This window comes from Styela clava, chromosome 1 (genome assembly GCF_964204865.1).
Source record: "Styela clava chromosome 1, kaStyClav1.hap1.2, whole genome shotgun sequence".
NCBI classification, from domain to species: domain Eukaryota; kingdom Metazoa; phylum Chordata; class Ascidiacea; order Stolidobranchia; family Styelidae; genus Styela; species Styela clava.
In genome coordinates this window covers 5,073,080-5,095,730 of record NC_135250.1, presented here as the reverse complement: position 1 = coordinate 5,095,730, position 22,651 = coordinate 5,073,080, and the positions used below count along the sequence as shown (strand labels likewise).

Genomic DNA, 22,651 nt, shown 5'->3' with positions numbered 1-22,651 from the left:
CCATTTTTTGTCTTTATTGTTTTTGAAGTATAATTCAGTTCTGTGTGATGGTATTGAGAATGTATATATATATATATATTATTTTACTTAATAAAATAATTCTTTAATGAAATTTAAAAATAAATGTGTTCGTGTATCTGGAATTGAATTATGAAATACATTATGAAGAAATACATTTGAATCCCTAATATCAATATATGTGACGAAACTATAGGTATGGGATTCATGCGTCCTGGTTTTATCATTCCTGGAAGTGCCGTGATAAAAATTCTTAAATCGTAAATTCCTAAGCATAAGACATATATATCATTATTTTGCACACTAATAAGGTTATCCTGCATTCTATATACTATCTACGTTTCTGTTATTTGCCCCCGCTGTTATTTTGGTTTATTCTCTACGATTTCGAAACACTAGGGGGTGTGGCGGGCAGGGCAAAAGTTTTATGTATTTTGTACAATAGCCTATATCGCAACATCCAATTCTTTTGTACTTTGATTCAGCTTGTTATACATTTACTATAAAATGAAACATAAATTTAACGACTGAATGTTGTGGAACATGGTTCTGGACTTCTGGTATAGTTTGTTCGATGAAATACAAAAAAGTGAGGCTTTATAATAGAAGGAAGGCGAAACTTACGTTTCTTTTTTATTCATGCAGCGGAGGCGAAATGCTCCTCATTCATATTTGTTGAACCGATTTTTTAAAAATGAGTCTTATCATAAGTCCTGATAACCTGCGATACACTCAAGATTCAATAAGCTGCGTCTTCAAAAATGGCAGAGGCATCGAAAGAGCGATTATTGACGTTGCCAAAGGAGTATCGTCAGTGCATGATTTTCCTTTAATGGAGGTTTACAGTTTTGCTGGAAAATTTTGGTGTCGGAACAACAGGAGACTGTACGTTATGAAAGTAAGTAAATTCGTCAGTTGTCCTGTATTGTGCGTGGTGTGGGGTCATCATTTATGCATCTTAAATAAATTATGATCCACCACACTTTGCCATCTTCGTAGAAAAGTTCGAATATATATAAGTTCGGAAATATCTTTCTCTATTTCTAATTTATGTTGCAGATTTATTTTATTGAATCGCTCGTGCTACTGTTTATTAAACAAAGACGATAAAAACGCTGTTATATGGATTAGTCATTAACAACTAGCCTAAATCATTTGACATTACTTTTATAATCTTTTTGTCTGAGCAATCTTTTTGTAATTCCCTAGCTTCAACGCCAGCATTGTTAGTTCTCATAGATTTATTCAAAAAACAGAAAAAATATTATGAACTTTGGAATTTCATTTTCGTTACACAGGAGCTACAAAGGCGGGGGCATTTAAAAGAAATCATTGTTGACTACGTAGGAGAAAAGTCACATAATAGAAGATATTTTAGTACAATAACAGCCGGAAAAAGTATAAGAGTTCGCAGAGGACGGTCAAGAATTGCTTATTTACAATTCGCATTTCCAAAGTTAACGATTACTGATGACGAAGATACTGACGAATATGATGACGAAGATACTGACGAATATGATGACGAGGATACTGACGAATATGATGACGAAGATACTGACGAAGATACTGACGAATATGATGACGTAGGTACTGACGAATATGATGACGTAGGTACTGAAGAATATGATGACGAAGATACTGACGGCTATGATGACGAAGATACTGACGAAGATACTGACGAAGATACTGACGAATATGATGACGAAGATACCGACGAATATGATGGCGAAGATTCTGACGAAGATGATGCCGATTACAGATGGCGGCGAATATATTGACTAAGATGTTACGACGATACTGACGAAATTATGACGATGATACTCTCGAATATGATGACAACAAACATAATGACTAAGATGTTACGACGATACTGACGAAATTATGACGAAGATACTGACGAATATGATGACGACAAACATAATGACTGAGATGCAACGACGATACTGACGTATATTATGACGAAAATACTGACAAATACGATGACGATTACTGATGACGTAGATGTAACGAAGATACTGACGATATACCAAAAATATTTGATTCGGCACATTGCATTGAAAAATATGCATTACCGATTAAAAAATATATTGATATTGAGATGTTTTATAAACCTGTCAGTGAGGTCAACCGACCCACTAGGTGCAAACATCAAGGATGACAAATTGCCTATATTTGTTACATTACTTTAGATTACCCGCAGTCGAGAAAACAATTTCTAGTTCATTAGCAGCATTTATATGCCAGCCACAGTGCAAAATTATTACAATATTATGAAGTATATGCTGAATTTATATATCTTACGATTAGCAAATTAAGTGTATTGGTTTTATTATGGAGTATATTTGTTTATGGTGTAACATTGACATAATTGCCGCTATGTAAATCCTAGATTGAACTTTTAAGCCATTAGTCCCAACCTTTAATATCCCGTGGCCCCCTTCCGGAGGTTTTTAGCACTAATTGCCCCCTATTTCTTATTTCAACTGCTTTGTGGCCCTTATGTAGGGCCGGGGGCCCCCGGTCGGGCACCATTGTTTTAAAGTATGATTCAGTTCCATGTGATGATATTGAGAATGTTTCTATTTTATTCTACTTTATCAAAAAAATTTTCAATCAAATTTAAAACAAGAGAGCTATGCTCAAATATATGGACACGTAGAGTCACATAATTTTGATGACGTCATAGCGAAAAAAAAAGTAATAGCCTTCTGGAGAAAATTTTTATCTTTAACCACTGAAAATTTCAAAGCAATTGGTCCAGTATTCGAAGAGAAAAGCGACTTTTTAAAAACGTGTCAAAGAACAAGAACAACAACAACATAATATTGAAACGATCGTTATGTCCACTACGTGTCCAACAAAGAGATGAGAGCTGAATTCACGGCGGTACCGGTACCTAACGTAGGTGCGGTACTGAGTTAGCAGTCAGCCAGCATCTTACCTGTACACTGTAGGCCATATACGGTAATTGATCACAGAACAGTTGTTCCCTTGCAAATTTTATGTTGTTTACACTTTAGGACAGATAATTGATCACAGAACAATTCTTCCCTTTTAAATTTTATGTTGTTTCCAGTAGACTCTCATCAAAATAAACAAATATAGTAGGCTACAAGTGCTACAACGCTTGCATTACTGCACTGGTAGGACCGTGAAAGAATAAGTTACGGTAATTTCATTGTGGTAAGACACCGGTACCGGCACCAGTACCAGTATCGTACTTACGTACTGAGCTACCAGTACCGGTACCGAACCTGTAGGTCTGATATTCCGTTCCGCATACGATAGGCTATAAAACTTGCATTGCAGCATTAGTAATACCGCGGAAGGAATAAGTCAATTTCACTGCGTTACGGTACCGGTATGGCAACTTACCAGTACCGACCTACAGTAGCTGTAGTACTGAGCAAGACAATCGATCGCGAAACCGCTTGAAATAAGTGTAAAACAGTGTTCCCATGAGTAAAAATAAATACCGCGAAATTTTGTATGAAATATCATATCTCATAGGATTCATATAAAATTTAAGAATAAATAAAAGTAATAGCCTTCTGGGGAAAAATATAATCATTACTCACTGAAAATTTCAAAGCAATTGGTCCAGTAATCAACGAGGAAAGCGATTTTTTCATAACGATACCAAGAAGAAGACAAATAAGAACAAGAACAACAAGAGAGCTATGCTCAAATATATGGACACGTAGAGTCACATAATTTTGATGACGTCATAGCGAAAAAAAAGTAATAGCCTTTTGGAGAAAATTTTTATCTTTAACCACTAAAAATTTCAAAGCAATTGGTCCAGTATTCGAAGAGAAAAGCGACTTTTTAAAAACGTGTCAAGCGGTACTGAGTTAGCAGTCAGGCAGCATCTTACCTGTACACTGTAGGCCATATACGGTAATTGATCACAGAACAGTTGTTCCCTTGCAAATTTTATGTTGTTTACACTTTAGGACAGATAATTGATCACAGAACAATTCTTCCCTTTCAAATTTTATGTTGTTTCCAGTAGACTCTCATCAAAATAAACAAATATAGTAGGCTACAAGTGCTACAACGCTTGCATTACTGCACTGGTAGGACCGTAAAAGAATAAGTTACGGTAATTTCATTGTGGTAAGACACCGGTACCGGCACCAGTACCAGTATCGTACTTACGTACTGAGCTACCAGTACCGGTTAGCAGTCAGCCAGCATCTTACCTGTACACTGTAGGCCATATACGGTAATTGATCACAGAACAGTTGTTCCCTTGCAAATTTTATGTTGTTTACACTTTAGGACAGATAATTGATCACAGAACAATTCTTCCCTTTTAAATTTTATGTTGTTTCCAGTAGACTCTCATCAAAATAAACAAATATAGTAGGCTACAAGTGCTACAACGCTTGCATTACTGCACTGGTAGGACCGTAAAAGAATAAGTTACGGTAATTTCATTGTGGTAAGACACCGGTACCGGCACCAGTACCAGTATCGTACTTACGTACTGAGCTACCAGTACCAATTAGCAGTCAGCCAGCATCTTATCTGTACACTGTAGGCCATATACGGTAATTGATCACAGAACAGTTGTTCCCTTGCAAATTTTATGTTGTTTACACTTTAGGACAGATACCGGTAATTGATCACAGAACAATTCTTCCCTTTCAAATTTTATGTTGTTTCCAGTAGACTCTCATCAAAATAAACAAATATAGTAGGCTACAAGTGCTACAACGCTTGCATTACTGCACTGGTAGGACCGTGAAAGAATAAGTTACGGTAATTTCATTGTGGTAAGACACCGGTACCGGCACCAGTACCAGTATCGTACTTACGTACTGAGCTACCAGTACCGGTACCGAACCTGTAGGTCTGATATTCCGTTCCGCATACGATAGGCTATAAAACTTGCATTGCAGCATTAGTAATACCGCGGAAGGAATAAGTCAATTTCACTGCGTTACGGTACCTGTATGGCAACTTACCAGTACCGACCTACAGTAGCTGTAGTACTGAGCAAGACAATCGATCGCGAAACCGCTTGAAATAAGTGTAAAACAGTGTTCCCATGAGTAAAAATAAATACCGCGAAATTTTGTATGAAATATCATATCTCATAGGATTCATATAAAATTTAAGAATAAACAAAAGTAATAGCCTTCTAGCGAAAAAATTAATCTTTAACCACTGAAAATTTCAAAGCAATTGGTCCAGTATTCGAAGAGAAAAGCGACTTTTTAAAAACGTGTCAAAGAACAAGAACAAGAACAACAACAACAAGAGAGCTATGCTCAAATATATGGACACGTAGCGCCACCCAATGGCAATAATTTTGATGACGTCATAGCGAAAAAAAAAGTAATAGCCTTCTGGAGAAAAATTTTATCTTCAACCACTGAAAATTTCAAAGCAATTGGTCCAGTATTCGAAGAGAAAAGCGACTTTTTAAAAACGTGTCAAAGAACAAGAACAACAACAAGGACAACAAGAACAACAACAACATAATATTGAAACGATCGTTATGTCCACTACGTGTCCAACAACATAATATTGAAACGATCGTTATGTCCACTACGTGTCCAAAAAATACCAAAACGATCGTTATGTCCACTAACGTGTCCAATAAAGGCATCCGTGATTCCAAAGCAAAGTCGATTCCGAGTCAAAAGTTTCATGTATTTTGTACAGTATATTCAATGAACAATCCAATCCTTTTAAGCTGTTATACAGAGCTGAGTTACTAAAATAAATAGAAATTTGTCGAAAGAAGGTTCTGGAGCACTGTTCTAACAGATCAAGCATGGGTTGTTCATGGGGAATTACCAAGTTATCGGAAAGAAGAAAAAGAATCTTTATAATCAAGCTGGGTGTTAAACTTAGGTGTTATTTTGTTCGTGTGACGGAGGCCAAACGTTCCAGTTTATACAAATTTATATTTGTTGAACTGATTTTCCAAAACTGAAATTTAGTCATGATATTCTGCGTTACACTCAAGATTCGATAGGTTCACACTTTGCAGATGGCGGAAGCATCAAAAAAGCCATTGACGATGTTATTGACGGGACATTATCAGTTGGTGATTTTCCTCGAATGGATGTTCACTCTTTTGATGGTAAACTTTGGTGCCAAAACAACAGGAGACTGTACGTTATGAAAGTAAGTGAATTTGTATATTTTGCTGTATTGTATGTGGTATTGAGGCTTAGCATGGTTAGGGGGGGACGCGAACCCGCGCTGGTTAATTAAAGAAAAAAAACGACGGCAAGCATATCCCTAACGCTTAGCACGACGCGTCATGCCACCCACCACTTCATCCCGTGGGTCAATGTATTGCAGTTGAAAGCTTCACAAAGAAATATATCTCTATTTCTAGTAGACTTCCAGTTGCCAGATATGTTTTATTTTCATCAACAACTCTAATTTTTTTTATAAAGCATATATATTACTTTTAGATCTATCTTTTTTTTTATTTTCGTTCCATAGAAGCTGCAAATGCTAGGATATCTTGAAAAAATCGTTGTATACTACTTGGGAGAAATGCCGCACGAAAAAGAATATTTTACAACAAAAACAGATAAGAAAAGTATACGAGTTCGCGTAGGACGGTCAGGAATGGCAAGTTTCGACTTCGGAGATATCTCTGACTATTCCGCATACGGTTCGGACGACTCGGATTCTGATTCTTTTTGAAGACTTTGTCTTGAGTTCGTTTATGGGAGTATGACTTAATATTGCATCAAGTTACATACTCCGATAAGCTCGAGCGGAAAGCGTGTCAAACGGCCATCGCGTGTATTAATTTATTTCGGTAGATATAGTAGAAAACTACTTATATTTCCTATTTTTCTCTCAAATAAAAGTGTGTTCCATTTTCTCATTTAATCTTAACTTTGTATGTGATTTTTCACTCGTCAAAAATATATAGTTGACTAGGAAGATTGTTTCAATATATTCATAAATCTATTAGTAAGGTCAATTACGTAAGAATGATAAATAAGGGCCACATTCAGGAAATTTTTTTTGCAAACGGCCGCCTTTAGAAAAGTACTAAATTTTTTCACAAATTTATTTGCTATGGCAGTGTCGAATTTGATTGAGGCTGACATTGTTGAATTGAAGATGAAAAAAACATCGATATTATTTTTATAAATTCATAGTTTAGATATTTTATTTAAATTTGAAAATAAAAGTTTGCTCATCACCAGTATAAAGTAACTAATTGCCTATAGTTGTTTTCCTTTATTATATTATTCTTAGAGTACCTACCGTAAGAAAACAGCTTCTATATCAATAGAAGCATTAGCATCATTTATATGCTAGCAACTGTCATTTAAATGGGCATAATTTTAAAGAATAAATATTATATGTATTTATATATTGTGTATTTATATACGATACTATTAAATTGTAGCGACAACAACAATCTTTGACCTCTAAAAATTTCAGTTGTGGAGATTTTTTGTTTTGGCGACAACAACAGCAGCCGCAACAAAGATTTCTTATGTGCCGTATTGTTTAGCAAAACTGAAAGCAGACAAACAAAGCGCGGAGTGTACGCACGTATGTAACATAATACATCAGGAATTGAAAACACCAAAATTCACTTTGTTACAACAAATTAACTCCGAAATCATGTACTCGTCGTGCGCCATATTTATTTACAAAGCTGAAAACAAAACGCGGAGTGTACCCACGAATGTGTCACATTACCAATCAGCGTTTAAAACGTCATATTGTGTTGAGTGTGATCAAAAAATTCTATCTGTTTCAACAAATTAACTCCCAGATCATGCACACATCATTCGTCATATTGCTACTGAACTGAGATCAGACAAACAAAACGCTGAGGGCTCACATATGTAACAAATTACTAATCAGAATTTGAAAACGTCATATTATGTGAAGATCAAAATATACTCATTTTCAACATTATAACTTCTGCCTGTAGGATACCCCTTCTGTCCATTTTCCCAGAGTAGTTCGATGCTTTGTTCCGATATCTTTCCGAAACATTCTCAGCCAACTTCTGTAATTTTGTAAAATCTTTTCTCACTGTTTCAACGTGAGCCACAATTTTTGCAAATCTGCTCTCAGAATAGGTTGTTTCTTAATGACCGAGGGTTATGGAAAAATTTGCTATCCAACTTCTAACCATTGAGATTGGCTAAGAGCAGTGGCGTATCAAGATAAAATTGCGCCCATGATAAAGCTCCGAAAGTATGTGCACCATGATGGCGCACAACCTGAACATGGTACCAGGTTGCAGTTCAGGTTGGTGCACATACCTCGGGAGCACCGCAAAGTTTAATAATGCGCCTCTTCAAATGACAATTTTCACGACTGTTTTTGAAGTGATATTACTCGTACATTATTATTTGAGTATAAAACCAGTTTCAGTAATTCCCAATTTGAAATTATTTTATTGAAACATTTCACGATTAGAACTTTTGTACTAGCTGTCATACCTTAGGAGGCCTAGATACGCCCCTGATTAGAAGTTCTAAGTTGGAAAAACTTGAACTTATTATGAAACCAAACCTATTTGGTGCCTACTTCAGACTGCAGGAAACAAAATTTCTTTTACTTCCAGATTTGTCCTTATAGATTTGGTTATCGAATTTAAATCCGACTTCCGAGTCAATGTTAGATTTGTTTTCAGTTAACGCTCGTTTATTCAAAATCTATAGATCATGTTTAAATTTAGATCTTAATTAAATTTAGGTCTAGTGAGAAAACGTCAGTTCATCACTTTTGGGGTACTCCCGTAGTGTGTTTACCAGGTTAGGGTTAGGCCATAATTTGATTCCGTTTTTCCTTATTTCAGTTACATTATGAATTTTAGGAATGTCTGTGTTAGCCAAGTAAATATACCCCCTGCCCATAGGTTCCAGTCCCTTTACACAACTTGATGTAAAATAGGCGAACAAAATTAGTTACCTCCTTATTGTTATACACACTTCTGGAGCGTACTTTTTCGTATTGCGAATCGTAACCAATTTTGGCTAATTTTGTAACAATAACCTTGTATTCATTCCGGTCTCACAAGTCTTCAATACTTTCACAAATTCATCATTCAAAGGACTGTCAAGCATTCCATTTGTAAACACGATGGGCTTCATGGAACATTTGTTCTGGCTTTCTGATTTTGTTGTTGACGTCTTCGAATTGATAAAATAATTTTTCCAAATGATTATTATAGGCTACCGTACGCTAATAGACTACATGAATTGATCTATTATCAATTCAGAAATGATTATTAAAAGAAAATGTGCAAATTCGATATAATGCCTAATTTGTGTGTTATGTATTATAATTATGAGGTCACAGTAAAAAAATATTTTTAAAATAGAGTCAAAGCTTGACCTATCAAGAATATTTCAGAAGACCCTGTGGAAATACAAATCGAACATTGCAGTTTAATTCGGAAGTTCTGCTGCTCCGATAAAGGCTTGCTACATTTCAAATCATGTATCAGTAAAAGCACGGATAACGACAGCAAAGCGAAACTTGAATCTGATAGGGTTTATTTCAAGCTAAACCACGTTCACTTCAAGCCTGCAACCCATTTTAGTAGTCCATCGCTCTGATAACGAAAATAAAAATCGAAGAGTGAAGTGTGTTACAGTTTATCTATAAAATGTACTCAACGTAATGGCCAGTGTATTGGTCTCTTTATAAATGGAAAATCATAAATGTGATAAATGTCTTGAACTTGACTTGGCTAATAAAAACCCGTATTACATTTACACATTCAAATCATTGGCCTAGGCCCAAAGTATCAGACACGTCACTCCGTGCTAAAATGACGTTGCACAACGTTTTATTTACTCGTTGAACAGACGTTGAATGAGGTGCGTTTACTGGGTTATGAAAAAGAAATATTCATAAATCATAATCCGTGTTCTATTTTTGATTGTTTCCTATTTTTAGTACATCGTCATATTTAAATTCTGGACCTTGATTAAAGCATCAGACATATACATCATCATTCTGGGCTTTAGTGACGTTATTCCACTTTATATTTATTCTGCACTTCTGTATTATTTGCCTTTGCTGTTCATTTTATTTATTCGCTACGATAACGTAACCTGAGTGTTATCGGGGGCTTTTCCGAGACAAAAGTTTTATGTATTTCGTACAGTATATTTCACCATCCAATCCTTTGTACTTTAACGTATAGCTCGTTATACATTTACTAAAATGAAACATAAATTTTACGATAGAAGGTTCTGGAACGCGGTTCTGGTAGTTCATTGCGTGCGAATGAAGCTAGGTAACCCCTTTTATGATGTAGAACACGGGGAGGTTATGGGGAATTACCATGTTTCCTATACGGGGAAATAGGAAGAGTGAAGCCTCATAATGAGACGGAGGGCGCAACTTAGGTATTGTGCAGGTACCGAAAGCGTAATGCATTTGATTTATACAAATTTCTCATATTTGTTAAATCGATTTTTCAATAATGAAAAGGGTTAAGGCTACCACTCCAGATAAACTGCGATACACGCAAGTTTCAATAAGTTCAAACTTCAAAAATGGCGGAAGTATCGACGAAGCCATTAATGACGTTGCTGTCGGGGTATTATCAGTTGATGTTTTTCCTCGAATGGAAGTTTATCGATTTGATGATAAATTTTGGTGTCGAAACAATAGGAGACTGTACGTTATGAAAGTAAGTGAATTTCTAAGTTGTGCTTATTGTGTGTGATGTTATCGTTCATGTATTATTAGACAGGGTGGTCGCTAGAAAAATAGAAAATATGTCAAAAAGCTATTTATTTTTACAAAAAATAACATTTACAAAGCTGTTTCTTGCTTTCTTCCATGATGCGGGTGTCAGAATATTATTAAATTGAATAGAACATAAAGGGTATCAAACTAAAGCAACCTAGATCCTGGAGAGAAGAGAAACGTATCGAAAAAGAAATCAGCACGTATATTATTCGTGATCTCATCTGACTTCAAATTTTCTGCTTTTCTAGCGACCACCCTGCATTATATTACAAAGCAGTCCGGGCAGTGAGACACTTTTGTATTTTAGTACCAGTGGATTCAATAAACAACGAAACAAGCAATTCTGTAAATCTGGCAAGTGGATTCAAAAATACTGTGAGCCTGTAACCAGGCTAAATCATCACTAAATATTTTCATATAAGTCCTTGATGTTACTCTTAAAATCTATTTGTTTTATTTTCGTGTCATAGGAGCTGCAAAAGCGGGGGCATTTAGACGAAATTGTAGTTGACTACGTGGGAGAAAAGCCGCATAATGGAAGATATTTTACGACAAAAACAGCCGGCGAAAGTATACGAGTTCGCAGAGGACGGTCAGGAATTGTTAATGTACGAAGCGGAAGGTTCAGAACTCTTAATGCAGACACATTACTCTCTTCATTTGCATTCTTGACTCTTACAAATGACGAAGCTGATAACGATATTATTTTAGACTGGTAATGCGAATCCTATAAAATTGCAAGACTTTTTATTTTTATGAAGTCAATGGGCTTTTACATTTGTTGAATTCCTTTTAAATTAGATATTGTTGGGAAAATAATTTCTATGTTATATCTGTAAACGCATTAGTAGCATTTATATGTTATAGCCATAGTTGCGTCGAAGTGCATAATTATTACAACATTATAGAGTATATCCTGATTTTACATATTGTATATATTATATAGTTTTATACGATGCTATTAATTCGAGTTCACTTTATTTGTAGAGTGTATTGCTTTCATTGTAGAGTATATTTATTTATGACGTAACATTAACATAATTACTTATCTGTAAATTATAGATTGAACTTCTGAGGCAGTGCTACGCAACCTTTTATATCCTATGGCCCCATTCTAAAGGCTTTCAGCACTCATGACCCCCCTATTTCTCAATCCAGTGGTATTTATAGTGTTACTTTGATTCGTAGATTCCAAATCCCAATATGTTCAGACAATTCACGCTCAACAAAGGAAAAACAGCCTATGAGAAAAATTTATCAAGCATGAAAGTAAAATCCGTTTTGTGTCTAGCATGGTGCTCCACCCCAACTGCTCTGTGGCCCACATTGGAGGGCCGCGGGTCCCCGGTTGTTTACCACTGTTTTGTTCCAAGGTATGTGTTGTGTTCCTAAGCCCATTATGTTCGCAAGAAATACACAGGTATACACGTTGTAGCGACTTCCTTTATTGACCTTCTCAAACCATCGACTCGCCGGAAACTACGGCCAAGGACAAAGCGTGTTAAGTAAATCGCATGAGTAGTCATGCGATTTATGACGTAATAAATACTCCACATCACCTCCCTCCTAAAAATAAGAAATGTTAGTAACAAGATTTGACGCTGACAATCATATACAAATGATGTAGTAAAGGCAATTTAAAATTGAAATGTATCTGGTCTCTTTCTCTGCCGAAGTGGGTAACGTCCTTCAATGTGTGTAGTTGACCTTGGGGTCTTTGTTGGATTTGGCTGTTTCCGGTGTCCGACCGCTAAGGGAGTTCGGTGGCGGAGACTCGATGTTTGGAGAAAGCACTGGATCTTTGCGTACTACACTGTCTGTTGCATCCGGTTTCACACTTGCAGGCTCGTCATGTTCAAAAGGATCATCTTCAGATTCAACTCAGTTGCTCTTCATATCTATATTCTTGCTTGATGTTCATGTCAGATTTAATAATCTGGTTGACATGTCTTTTCCAACTAACATTAGAAGCGACACTGACCAGATAAGTCAGTGAACCTATTATTTTTGTTATTCCACCACGTTTTCATTTTGAGCTCCCACGATAATCTCTAACGAGGACTGTTTCATCAACGCTAAATGATCGTAGGGTTTTGTTACTCTTCGTCCGCACTGCATCTCGTTTGTATTTCAACACGATTACGAATGTTAGGTTTGATTAGGTCCAAAATAATACGAGAACGTCGTCTACAGAATAATATAGAATAGGTCAATAGGCAGTGTGCAGTAGTGTAAGTGCAGTTTTAAGTATTCTGTGGCGTCTGCAGCTGCCGCAAAATCATGACGGTATTTCCATACCATGGCCGCTACGGCCAAACCTATGGCAACTGACTTTTTAGCTGCCACAAACCAAAGACGAGCTGCCGTTACCGCGGCAGCAAATTGAAAACCAATGGCAGATAAAATTTTGCTGTCGTAACCACGGCAGGTGGACCGTAAAGACCGGGCTGTCTCTTATGGTAACAAATATTGGGTAAGTTGGAACGTTTTTCTTATGGATACAGTTTTGATGGATTTGGGGTTAGGGTTAAGGTTTAAGTAGATATAATTCCGCATAATCAATTAAAATTTGGTACAATAATTTGTGAATATATCGTTAATACTGATTACTGAACACTGAATAGCGCTATAAAACCATGGCAAGAGCTGCCGCGGTTCGTTTGTGGCAGGAGCTGCCATGAAGTGGTAAGAACTGCGCCTCCATAATTGACTCATAGCACGAGATATTTCAATTGATGTTTCAATATAATCGAAAATAATGGATCATTGTCAAAGGACCTAAAATATCTATGACAGTCCCTGTACCTGTATCTATGACAGTCCTCTACTCAAATTGCATTGTGTAGACCAGTGGTTCTCAACCTTTTACTGAACGCGTACCACTTTACTGTTTTTATTATGGCCGCGTACCACCGACAAAGCTCCTTTTTTGGCCTGGGGAAAAAGACGCAAGGTGTATTTTATAATGTGGCACTACATCCTTTGTGGCGTAACACGCAAAACAAACAAGAAACATGCCCATATCGCTTCATTTAAGATGGGCAATAGCGGGCGAGGGCGATCTCTAAAGACAAGGACCGATAGCGCAAAGTGCCATGGACGTTTCCCCGACCATTGACCCCGGAAAAATTACTCTTATACTTTACTATTGCAAACTTTATGCTTATTCTGAGAGTGTTTCGGTATGTTGGCGCATATAAACTGGTTTACGTGTTTGAAACCATAATTTTTATTACAATTAATCAACCATGTGCCGTTTGCAGGTACTGATATAACTAAGTTTAGCCTTGGCCATCGCAGCATTTGCGAGATTCAATTTCGATCACTGCAACTAAAGTAAAGCTCCGCGGAAGACTTAATGACAATTAACTTAATTAATTCACTATTATTTTCTTGAAACACAACTGAAAACTGACAAATATCACTCAAAACTACAAAAACGAGGCAATGTTTGCAACCATACTTGAATATCTGTTTGAGCGACAGAAGTGTCTGAGCGGCTGAGTGCAGAAATTGCATTTGTTACGTGTTGCGTCATTATTGACTTATTGCTGATTGGTTATAGTTACGGAAATAAACGAGAAAACTGATGCTTGGGGAAACATCCATAAACGCTGTTCAGCGAATATATACAGCAAGGAAGATAAAGCGTTGCCGACACATCTTAGCCAACTGAAAGGTTAATTGTGGCAATAATTCAAATCTGCTCGCGTACCACTTGAAAAGCTCCCGCGTATCACCAGTGGTACGCGTACCACAGGTTGAGAACCACTACTGTAGACTGTGGAGTTTAAGAACCTTATCAATATCAAATAATAAAATCTCGCCCACTTGAGCGAGAAGACATATGACTAAGGTTTGAAAAGTGTAGATTTTTACGATTTTTCAGCTATGCCAATACATGGGAAATAGGTTATTTTCAGCAATGGATTACGCATAATTTTAAAATTTTGTACCCAACGACTCAAATTGTATTGTGTAGAATTTATATAAACTTTATCAATATCAAATAATAAAATCTCGCCCACTTGGGCGGGAAGACATGTGACTAAAGTTTGAAAAATGTATATTTCTACGATTTTTCAGCTATGCCGTTGTATGCAAAATATATTCTTATAATTTTTTGTCGATTTGGGGTATCTCTTGAAAATTAGCAGACACAATTGCACATCCCATCTCAACTGTCGACTATAGTAGAATCTATAGTCAACAGAATAGTAGAATTTTTTATGTTGATTTTTGAAATTTCCATCTCACTGTAAATTTATAATATAGCCTACCACATGAAATAAAATATACTGACATCTGGCTTTGCGACGGCGAAAAATCTAAACGACAAAGTTATTTTAGATTTCGATTAAACTTTTAGTTGCTGCATGGAATAAAATAAATTTGAGTTTCTATAAAATTCATATAAAACTTGTCATGTCAAATTGTCATGTATATTACAAGTATACCAATTAAAACGTCATATATTGCAAATTGCAGAAATAGGAACACATGTACAGTTGTAGGACCCAAGCCTGTAATTGAATGGTTTCATAGCACTATTAATGTCGTATGATTATGGATGCGTTGTCCTCACGTTATTGTAGCACTGACCCAATCATTTTGACATTGCCAACGGTTACTGAGGATAAATTCCTTTGACGACGTATTCCTTATTCTGTATTCCTTTAAATTCATATTCCTAAGTTACCGTTAAATGTACTCGAATTTACTACTTATCTGTATGTATTTAGTTTATATATAAAATTCGAGAGATATTCGACCGTGTTGAATTCAGGACTCGCCCATGTTTTATACCACTACCCCTCACTGAGTGAGTTTTAACGCGCCACTGCACAGCATGTGAGTCACTTCACATTGGTGGAAACTCCGGCCAAGGACATAACGTGTTAGGTAAATCGCATGAATGGTCATGCGATTTATGACGTAATAAATACACAACAGTATGATTCAGTTCCGTGTAATAATAATGAGACAAAAGTTTCATGTATTTTGTACAGCCTATATTGCACCATCCAATCCATTAGTATTTTGATTGAGCTTAATATACATTTACTAGGCTAAAACATATATATCTTTGACGACAGAAGGTTCTGGAACATAATCCTGGCGGTTCATTTCGTGCGAATGGAGCTAGGTAACCTATTTTTATTGTGTAGAACACGGGGAGATTATGGGGAATTACCATGTTTTCTATAAGGGGAAATAGAAAGAAGGAGGCTTTATATTAAAGCGGAGGGTGAAACTTGATTATTATTGTTCATGTGACGAAGGCGAAATGCTCTCTATTTATATAACTTTATATTTGTTACACCGATTCTTCAAAAATGAGAGTTAGCATAAGTCCTGATAGCTTGCGATATACTCAAGATTCGATAAGTTCCAACTTCAAAAATGGCAAAAGCCTAGAGAAAGCCATTAATGACGTTGCCAAAAGAGTATTGTCAGTTGAATCTTTTCCTGTAATGGAGGTTTACAGTTTGGGTGGAAAATTTTGGTGCCGAAACAATAGGAGACTGTACGTTATGAAAGTGAGTGAGTTTGTAAGTTGTGCTGTTGCAGAGCAGTTGAAATACGGACATGAGAACATTTTCGTATTTATCTAGTAACAGTGAATTCGAAAACGACCAAACAAGCAATTCTGTTAATATGGCAACTGGCTCCACAAATGCTGTAAGACTGAAAATAATCACCGAATATTCCTTATATAGGTCCTTAATAATAATACTCTTAAAATCTATTTATTCCTATTTTCGTGTCATAGGAGCTGCAAATGCGGGGACATTTAGAAGAAATCGTTGTTGACTACGTGGGGGAAAGGCCACATAATAGAAGATATTTTACGACAAAAACAATCGGGAAAAGTATACGAGTTCGGAGAGGACGGTTCAGAACTATTAATGCAGACACATTATTCTCCTCATTTGTATACTTGACACTTACAGATGACGATTTTATTTTAGACTGATAAACCAAATGCTATAAAATTTCAAGACCTTTTATGATGTCGATGGGTTTTTTAATTGTTATGATGGGAATCGGGGCGTTCGCAAATGTTTGGACGAACTCGTTTTTGAAATATCGTGATGATCAGCGAACACGTTCTTGTTTTCGCCGTTAGGCGACCGCGAAAATTGAGTAGTAGTAACCGTAGTAATGTATTAGAATTTTGTGAATCGTGCCATGTGATGGCAGATTATCTGTCAAAATACAAGTACTTGTCGTGAGTGAGTTCAACATGAAAAAGAAGTCGTTCTTAAATTTCAAATCCCACATATATGGTACCAATTACAACATTATACTGTAATTTATATATATTGTATATTTTTATACGATGCTATTAAATTGAATTCACCTTATTTGTGGAATGTGTTGATTTTATTGCAGGGGACATTTGTTTATGACGTAACATTGAACATTGATATCTCATAGATTGAGATTTTGAAGGATAATTCAGTTCTGTGTGATAATATTGAGTATGTTTATATTTTAATTTACTTCTTCAAATATTTCTTCAATCAATTTTTAAAATAAAGGTATCCGTAATTCCGAAGCAAAACGTCGAAAAGTCGATTTCATATAGATTAAACGCTAGATACAAGAATGTCCCTAGAGTCTCTTTACAATTATAAAAAAATATTACATCATCATCAAAATGGCCCGATTATTAGATTGTACATAATTCCACACCAAATATTCATTTTTGGACTATCTCGCTGAAGTTCTCTACTCGCATGAGGGTTTCCGATCCCCAAATTGTTAGAGTGTGTGTGTGTAACTTTCCCAAGACACGAAAAGTTGTCTCATCACTGAAACAGACTTGCGCGAGCTTCATCTTCAGAAATTCGTTGCAGTTCACTGCAAATTCTTTTTGTCATGGCGCGTCGTTTGGCTGAAGTGCATGTAACATTTGTATTTTGTGAGCATACAATGTGTCAGTCGTGCGGATGGAATTCATGGGGGAACGTTGGAGGCTTGCCTTACTAGCTAAATGTTTTCCTCGGATGTTCTTGGTCGCTCACCCCTCTCCTTGTATCGAACACCGTCCCTGTCTCCACGAATTTCTAGTGCCATAAACGAATTGAGGGACGTAATGGTGGGTCTCTTTCATTCTTACTTCTGTAGTTTCGCTGGGTCTGAACATATGATTTTGTCTTAAATCTCAATGAACCAGGATACACATTGCACTTGATCTTGGGGAGTAGTTATTTCATGGGGATTCGGTCATATAATTTGATCATATAATATACGAAATTTTATTTAATTTATTTTTTATCTCAAACAATAAATATTAGTGTCACTAAAAAATTCATGAAATACCGATTAACATAAAACAACCCTCATTGAGATATATCATCATTTCACTTTTTAATAATTTTTGTTAGATTGTAAAGAGATTTTATGGTCACCCCATATGTTGCAACGTTGCACATTCGAATTGAATTATAAAATACATTATAATGAAACACAATTAAATCCCTATAATACCAGTAGATTGACGAAACTAGTGGTTTGGTTCAGCCTCCTGGAAGGAAATGTCGTGATAAAAATTCTTAAATCTTAGACTTCGAAGCATCAGACAGACAAATAACGTCATTTTGTACACTAATAATCTTATCCTACATTTTATTTACTCTGCACTTCTCTTTTGTTTGCTGTTCATTTTGTTTATTCGCTACGGTATCAAAGCCTGAGGTCGACAGGTGTTTCGAGACAAAAGTTTCATGTATTGCGTACAGTATATTGCATCATTTGACCCGTTAGTACTTCGATTTAGCTTGTTATACATTTACTAGAATAAAACATAAATTTGATGATAGAAAGTTCTGGAACATGCTTCTGGTAGTTTGTTTTGTGTGATTGACGCTAGGCAACACATCGGTAGTAGGACATAATGGGGGAATTACCAACGAAAAGAAATCAAGCTCCATATTCAAGCGGAGGGTGAAACTAAGGCTCCATTTTGTTCATGCGACCGAGGCGAAATGCTCTCCGTTATATGTAACTTTATATTTGTTGAACCGATTATTCAAAAATGAGCCTTAGCATAAGTCCTGATAACTTGCGATACACTCAAGATTCAATAAGCTCAAACTTCAAAAATGGCGGGAGCATCGAGAAAGCCATTAATAACGTTGCCAAAGGAGTATTGTCAGTTGAATCTTTTCCTCGAATGAAGGTTTACCATTTTGCTGGACAATTTTGGTGCCGAAGCAACAGGAGACTGTACGTTATGAAAGTAGGTAAATTTATAAGTTGTTCTGTGTTGTGTATGGTAATAAGGAATAAGGCTTACTTACCATGGTTAGGATAGGAGTTTCGTATTTACCCCGAGGGAGAGGGGGGGCGTCTTATTGGGCAGGTAAACTTATCGTATTTTTTTGTGATCCGCTTATTTTATTTTCAAACATGATTTATGTTAACCTTATATATATTTGGTTTGATATATTTTATTATATACTCGATGTCGCCAAAGGGTTTGCCAATCATGATATTTAATTGACTTGTACTGGTAGCTGTTATTTGTTATATTCTGTTTGAAAATTCCCTTGTAATTATAAATGAAGCACTCGATATTTAGCCAGCCCGTTATCGGTACTTTAAAGAGAAAACACTGCCACCGATGTAAAGCGATTCATGACCCTTTTGTTTTGCCGATTTGACGCAAAACGACACAGACGGGAAACACACAGCTGTTAACAAACCCATGGACGTGCAGTGTAGTACATATCACACCCTATTCAAAAGTTATTTCAACGTTCGGATTAATAGGTTGTTCAAAGTGATTGCCACTTTTTAACTTAAAATTGTTACCTCGTTGTTAAGAATAAATGATTCTGTGAGTATGATTCTACCAAACAAACATGATCTGGTCTAACCATAGAAAATTATTAGCGCATATTAGTGTTTAACTGGCCAACAGAAGCAATTTCCCTGTCCCGTTTTATTGGAGGGCTATATGGAAAAACCCTCTTTTTTAGTGCTAAAAATAGACATCGTCTTATTTGCCTGGTAGACTTATTAGCCGGGAAATACTAATTATTCTCTTGAGCGTAGTCTGATGTAAATAGCTCTTCATCCCCACATTATGAACTTTGAAAACTTATTTTCGTTCAAAGGAGCTGCAACTGCGGGGGCATTTAAAAGAAATCGTTGTTAAATACGTGGGGGAAAAGCTACATTATAGAAGATATTTTACGACAAAAACAGCCGGAAAAAGTATCAGAGTTCGAAAACGGCCAAGAATCGCTAATTCAGACCTATTGGACTCATCATTTGCAAATTTAACTCTTACTGCTGACCAATATGATGACCCATACAATGACCAATATGATGAGCCATATGATGACCCATACAATGACCAATATGATGATCCATACGATGACCCATATGATGATCCATACAATGACCAATATGATGACCCATATGATGATCCATACAATGACCAATATGATGACCCATACGATGACCCATATGATGACCCATACGATGACCCATATGATGATACATGCAATGACCAATATGATGACCCATACAATGACCAATATGATGACCCATACAAGGACCAATATGATGATGCATACAATGACCAATATGATGACCCATATGATGACCCATACAATGACCAATATGATGACCCATACGATGACCAATATGATGACCCATACGATGACCAACATAATAACCAATATGGTGACCCATACGATGACCAACACAATAATCAATATGATGACCCATACGATGACCAATATGATGACCCATACGATGACCAACATAATAACCAATATGATGACCCATACGATGACCAGCATAATAACCAATATGATGACCCAAACGAGGACCAACATAATAACCAATATGATGACCCATACGATGACCAACATAATAATCAATATGATGACCCATACGATGACCAGCATAATAACCAATATGATGACCCAAACGATGACCAACATAATAACCAATATGATGACCCATACGATGACCAACATAATAATCAATACGATGACCCATACGATGACCAGCATAATAACCAATATGATGACCCAAACGATGACCAACATAATAACCAATATGATGACCCATACGATGACCAACATAATAATCAATATGATGACCCATACGATGACCAGCATAATACCCAATATGATGACCCAAACGAGGACCAACATAATAACCAATATGATGACCCATACGATGACCAACATAATAATCAATATGATGACCCATATGATGACCAATATAATGACCCATACGATGACCAATATGATGACCCATATGATGATCCATACAATGACCAATAATATGACCCCTACGATGACCAATAAAATAACCAATATTGTGACCCATACAATGACCAATACGATCACCAATACACTTGCCAATATCGTGGAAAATATGATGACAAAGATTATGACCGATATAATTACCAAAATCCTGACCAATATTATGACGTAGATGATGACGATATCGTCGACTGGGGCCTGAAATTTTTACTGAGTCAATTCCATTGAACATATTTTATTGAATTGAAAAAATAAGCTTGACTATGACGAGGTTTATTTAACATTTTTCATAAATCTGTCAGTGAGGTCAATCAATCCTCAAAGTGCAAACAAATATGATGACAAATAGCCTATATTTGTTTGCCTTTGTTACATTACTTTTGGATTACCGGCAAACGAGAAAACAATTTCTATATTCATTAGCAGCGTTTATATGCCAGCCACGGTGAATATGTATTACAACATTATAAAGTATATGCTGCTTTTATATATTGTATATTTTTTAACAATGCTATTAAGTTCATCTTTTTTGTAGAGTGTATTGCTTTTATTGTAGAGTATATTTATTTATGACGTAACATTGACATAATTACCTATCTGTAAATTATAGATTGAACTTTTGAGGCAGTGCTACGCAACCTTTTATACCCTGTGGCCCAATTCTGGAGGCTTTCAGCACTCATGCCCCCCTATTTCTCATTCCAGTGGTGTGTATAGTGTTACTTTGATTGGTCGATTCCAAATCCGATTACTGTATGTGCAAACAATTCATTCTCAACAAAGGTAAAATACCCAGAGAAGTAACTTTATCAAGCAATGAAAGTAAAAATTAGTTTTGCGCCTACCATGGTGGCCCCTATCAAGCTACTTTGTGGTCCATTGGAGGGCCACTGGTCCCTGTTTGAGAACCACTATTTTAAGGCATGATTCAATTCCGTGTGATAATATTGAGTATGCTTATATTTTGTTCTACTTCATTAAATATTTCTATGAAAAGCAATTCAAACTCTACTCGCAGTTATTTATGAATCTTGGGCTACAGTCCTACAGCTCAAGTCAGTCAGTTCACAAACAAATACCGAAATGCCTTAGGAGTGAACTATGAGGGTATATTCAGTTTGTCACTCTGAGAACATCCAGTCATGCGTATTATCCCTTATTGCCTGTATGTAGGATTACCATATTTTTGTGACTTCAAATCGGGACGCCTCAAAAGACAACGACCCCTTAGCTGTGATTTTGTAACTTCACATTTTCCGATTTTACTACATAGGCCTACATTCCTACATTTAAAGCTGTCTCGGCTGTCTTTATTGACCATATTGTTATCCAAATTACATGCGCATATTTTCTGTCCAAATATCGGGTTCAGGTCGAAAAATAAGAAGTAATTGACGTTAACGATACCGGTACAAATAATTCGAATTTAGACTAATTAGTATTGGTTTTACATGCGATACGTCTGCCATCAATGGGAATCAGCGGGAAACGAACGCATTCACCTTCAGTGAGTAGGCTAGCGCTGCGCTACACAGAAACAACAGTAACGAGAACATGTTTGTGTATTATGCTGGAAAAGCGGGACTTTTGGCTGACTTATCGGGACGGCGGGACAA

General features: G+C 36.3%; 4 protein-coding genes and 1 long non-coding RNA gene across 5 annotated transcripts; all 5 read left to right on the top strand.

The window, feature by feature from the left end:
- Positions 1-480: 480 nt before the first annotated feature.
- Positions 481-3,567, top strand: LOC120343852 (uncharacterized). The gene is made up of 2 exons (XM_039412875.2): positions 481-916; positions 1,317-3,567. The coding sequence occupies exons 1-2, from the start codon at positions 713-715 to the stop codon at positions 1,794-1,796; spliced, it is 684 nt and encodes a 227-aa protein (XP_039268809.2). The 5' UTR covers positions 481-712; the 3' UTR covers positions 1,797-3,567.
- A 2,097-nt stretch (positions 3,568-5,664) lies between these two features.
- Positions 5,665-7,461, top strand: LOC144426616 (uncharacterized). The gene is made up of 2 exons (XR_013477743.1): positions 5,665-6,162; positions 6,490-7,461. It is a non-coding gene; the product is annotated as an uncharacterized LOC144426616 (long non-coding RNA).
- Positions 7,462-10,110: 2,649 nt separating this feature from the next.
- On the top strand, positions 10,111-12,235 carry LOC120343862 (uncharacterized). Its single transcript, XM_039412886.2, has 2 exons — positions 10,111-10,678; positions 11,211-12,235. Exons 1-2 carry the CDS (start codon positions 10,469-10,471, stop codon positions 11,457-11,459), a joined length of 459 nt encoding a protein of 152 aa, XP_039268820.2. The 5' UTR covers positions 10,111-10,468; the 3' UTR covers positions 11,460-12,235.
- A 3,675-nt stretch (positions 12,236-15,910) lies between these two features.
- Positions 15,911-17,461, top strand: LOC120343873 (uncharacterized). The gene is made up of 2 exons (XM_039412897.2): positions 15,911-16,280; positions 16,514-17,461. Exons 1-2 carry the CDS (start codon positions 16,077-16,079, stop codon positions 16,715-16,717), a joined length of 408 nt encoding a protein of 135 aa, XP_039268831.2. The 5' UTR covers positions 15,911-16,076; the 3' UTR covers positions 16,718-17,461.
- Positions 17,462-18,581: 1,120 nt separating this feature from the next.
- LOC144425119 (uncharacterized) lies at positions 18,582-21,053 on the top strand. Its single transcript, XM_078114470.1, has 2 exons — positions 18,582-18,988; positions 19,869-21,053. The coding sequence occupies exons 1-2, from the start codon at positions 18,785-18,787 to the stop codon at positions 21,051-21,053; spliced, it is 1,389 nt and encodes a 462-aa protein (XP_077970596.1). The 5' UTR covers positions 18,582-18,784.
- The last annotated feature ends 1,598 nt before the right edge of the window (positions 21,054-22,651 follow it).

Bases quoted from the DNA above. Each gene is read 5' to 3' on its own strand.
- LOC120343862 (XM_039412886.2), top strand. From the start codon at position 10,469: ATGAAAAGGGTTAAGGCTACCACTCCAGATAAACTGCGATACACGCAA. The intron at 10,679-11,210 runs GTAAGTGAATTT...TTCGTGTCATAG, and splicing joins GGAGACTGTACGTTATGAAA to GAGCTGCAAAAGCGGGGGCA.
- LOC120343852 (XM_039412875.2), top strand. From the start codon at position 713: ATGAGTCTTATCATAAGTCCTGATAACCTGCGATACACTCAAGATTCA. The intron at 917-1,316 runs GTAAGTAAATTC...TTCGTTACACAG, and splicing joins GGAGACTGTACGTTATGAAA to GAGCTACAAAGGCGGGGGCA.
- LOC120343873 (XM_039412897.2), top strand. From the start codon at position 16,077: ATGAGAGTTAGCATAAGTCCTGATAGCTTGCGATATACTCAAGATTCG. The intron at 16,281-16,513 runs GTGAGTGAGTTT...TTCGTGTCATAG, and splicing joins GGAGACTGTACGTTATGAAA to GAGCTGCAAATGCGGGGACA.
- LOC144425119 (XM_078114470.1), top strand. From the start codon at position 18,785: ATGAGCCTTAGCATAAGTCCTGATAACTTGCGATACACTCAAGATTCA. The intron at 18,989-19,868 runs GTAGGTAAATTT...TTTCGTTCAAAG, and splicing joins GGAGACTGTACGTTATGAAA to GAGCTGCAACTGCGGGGGCA.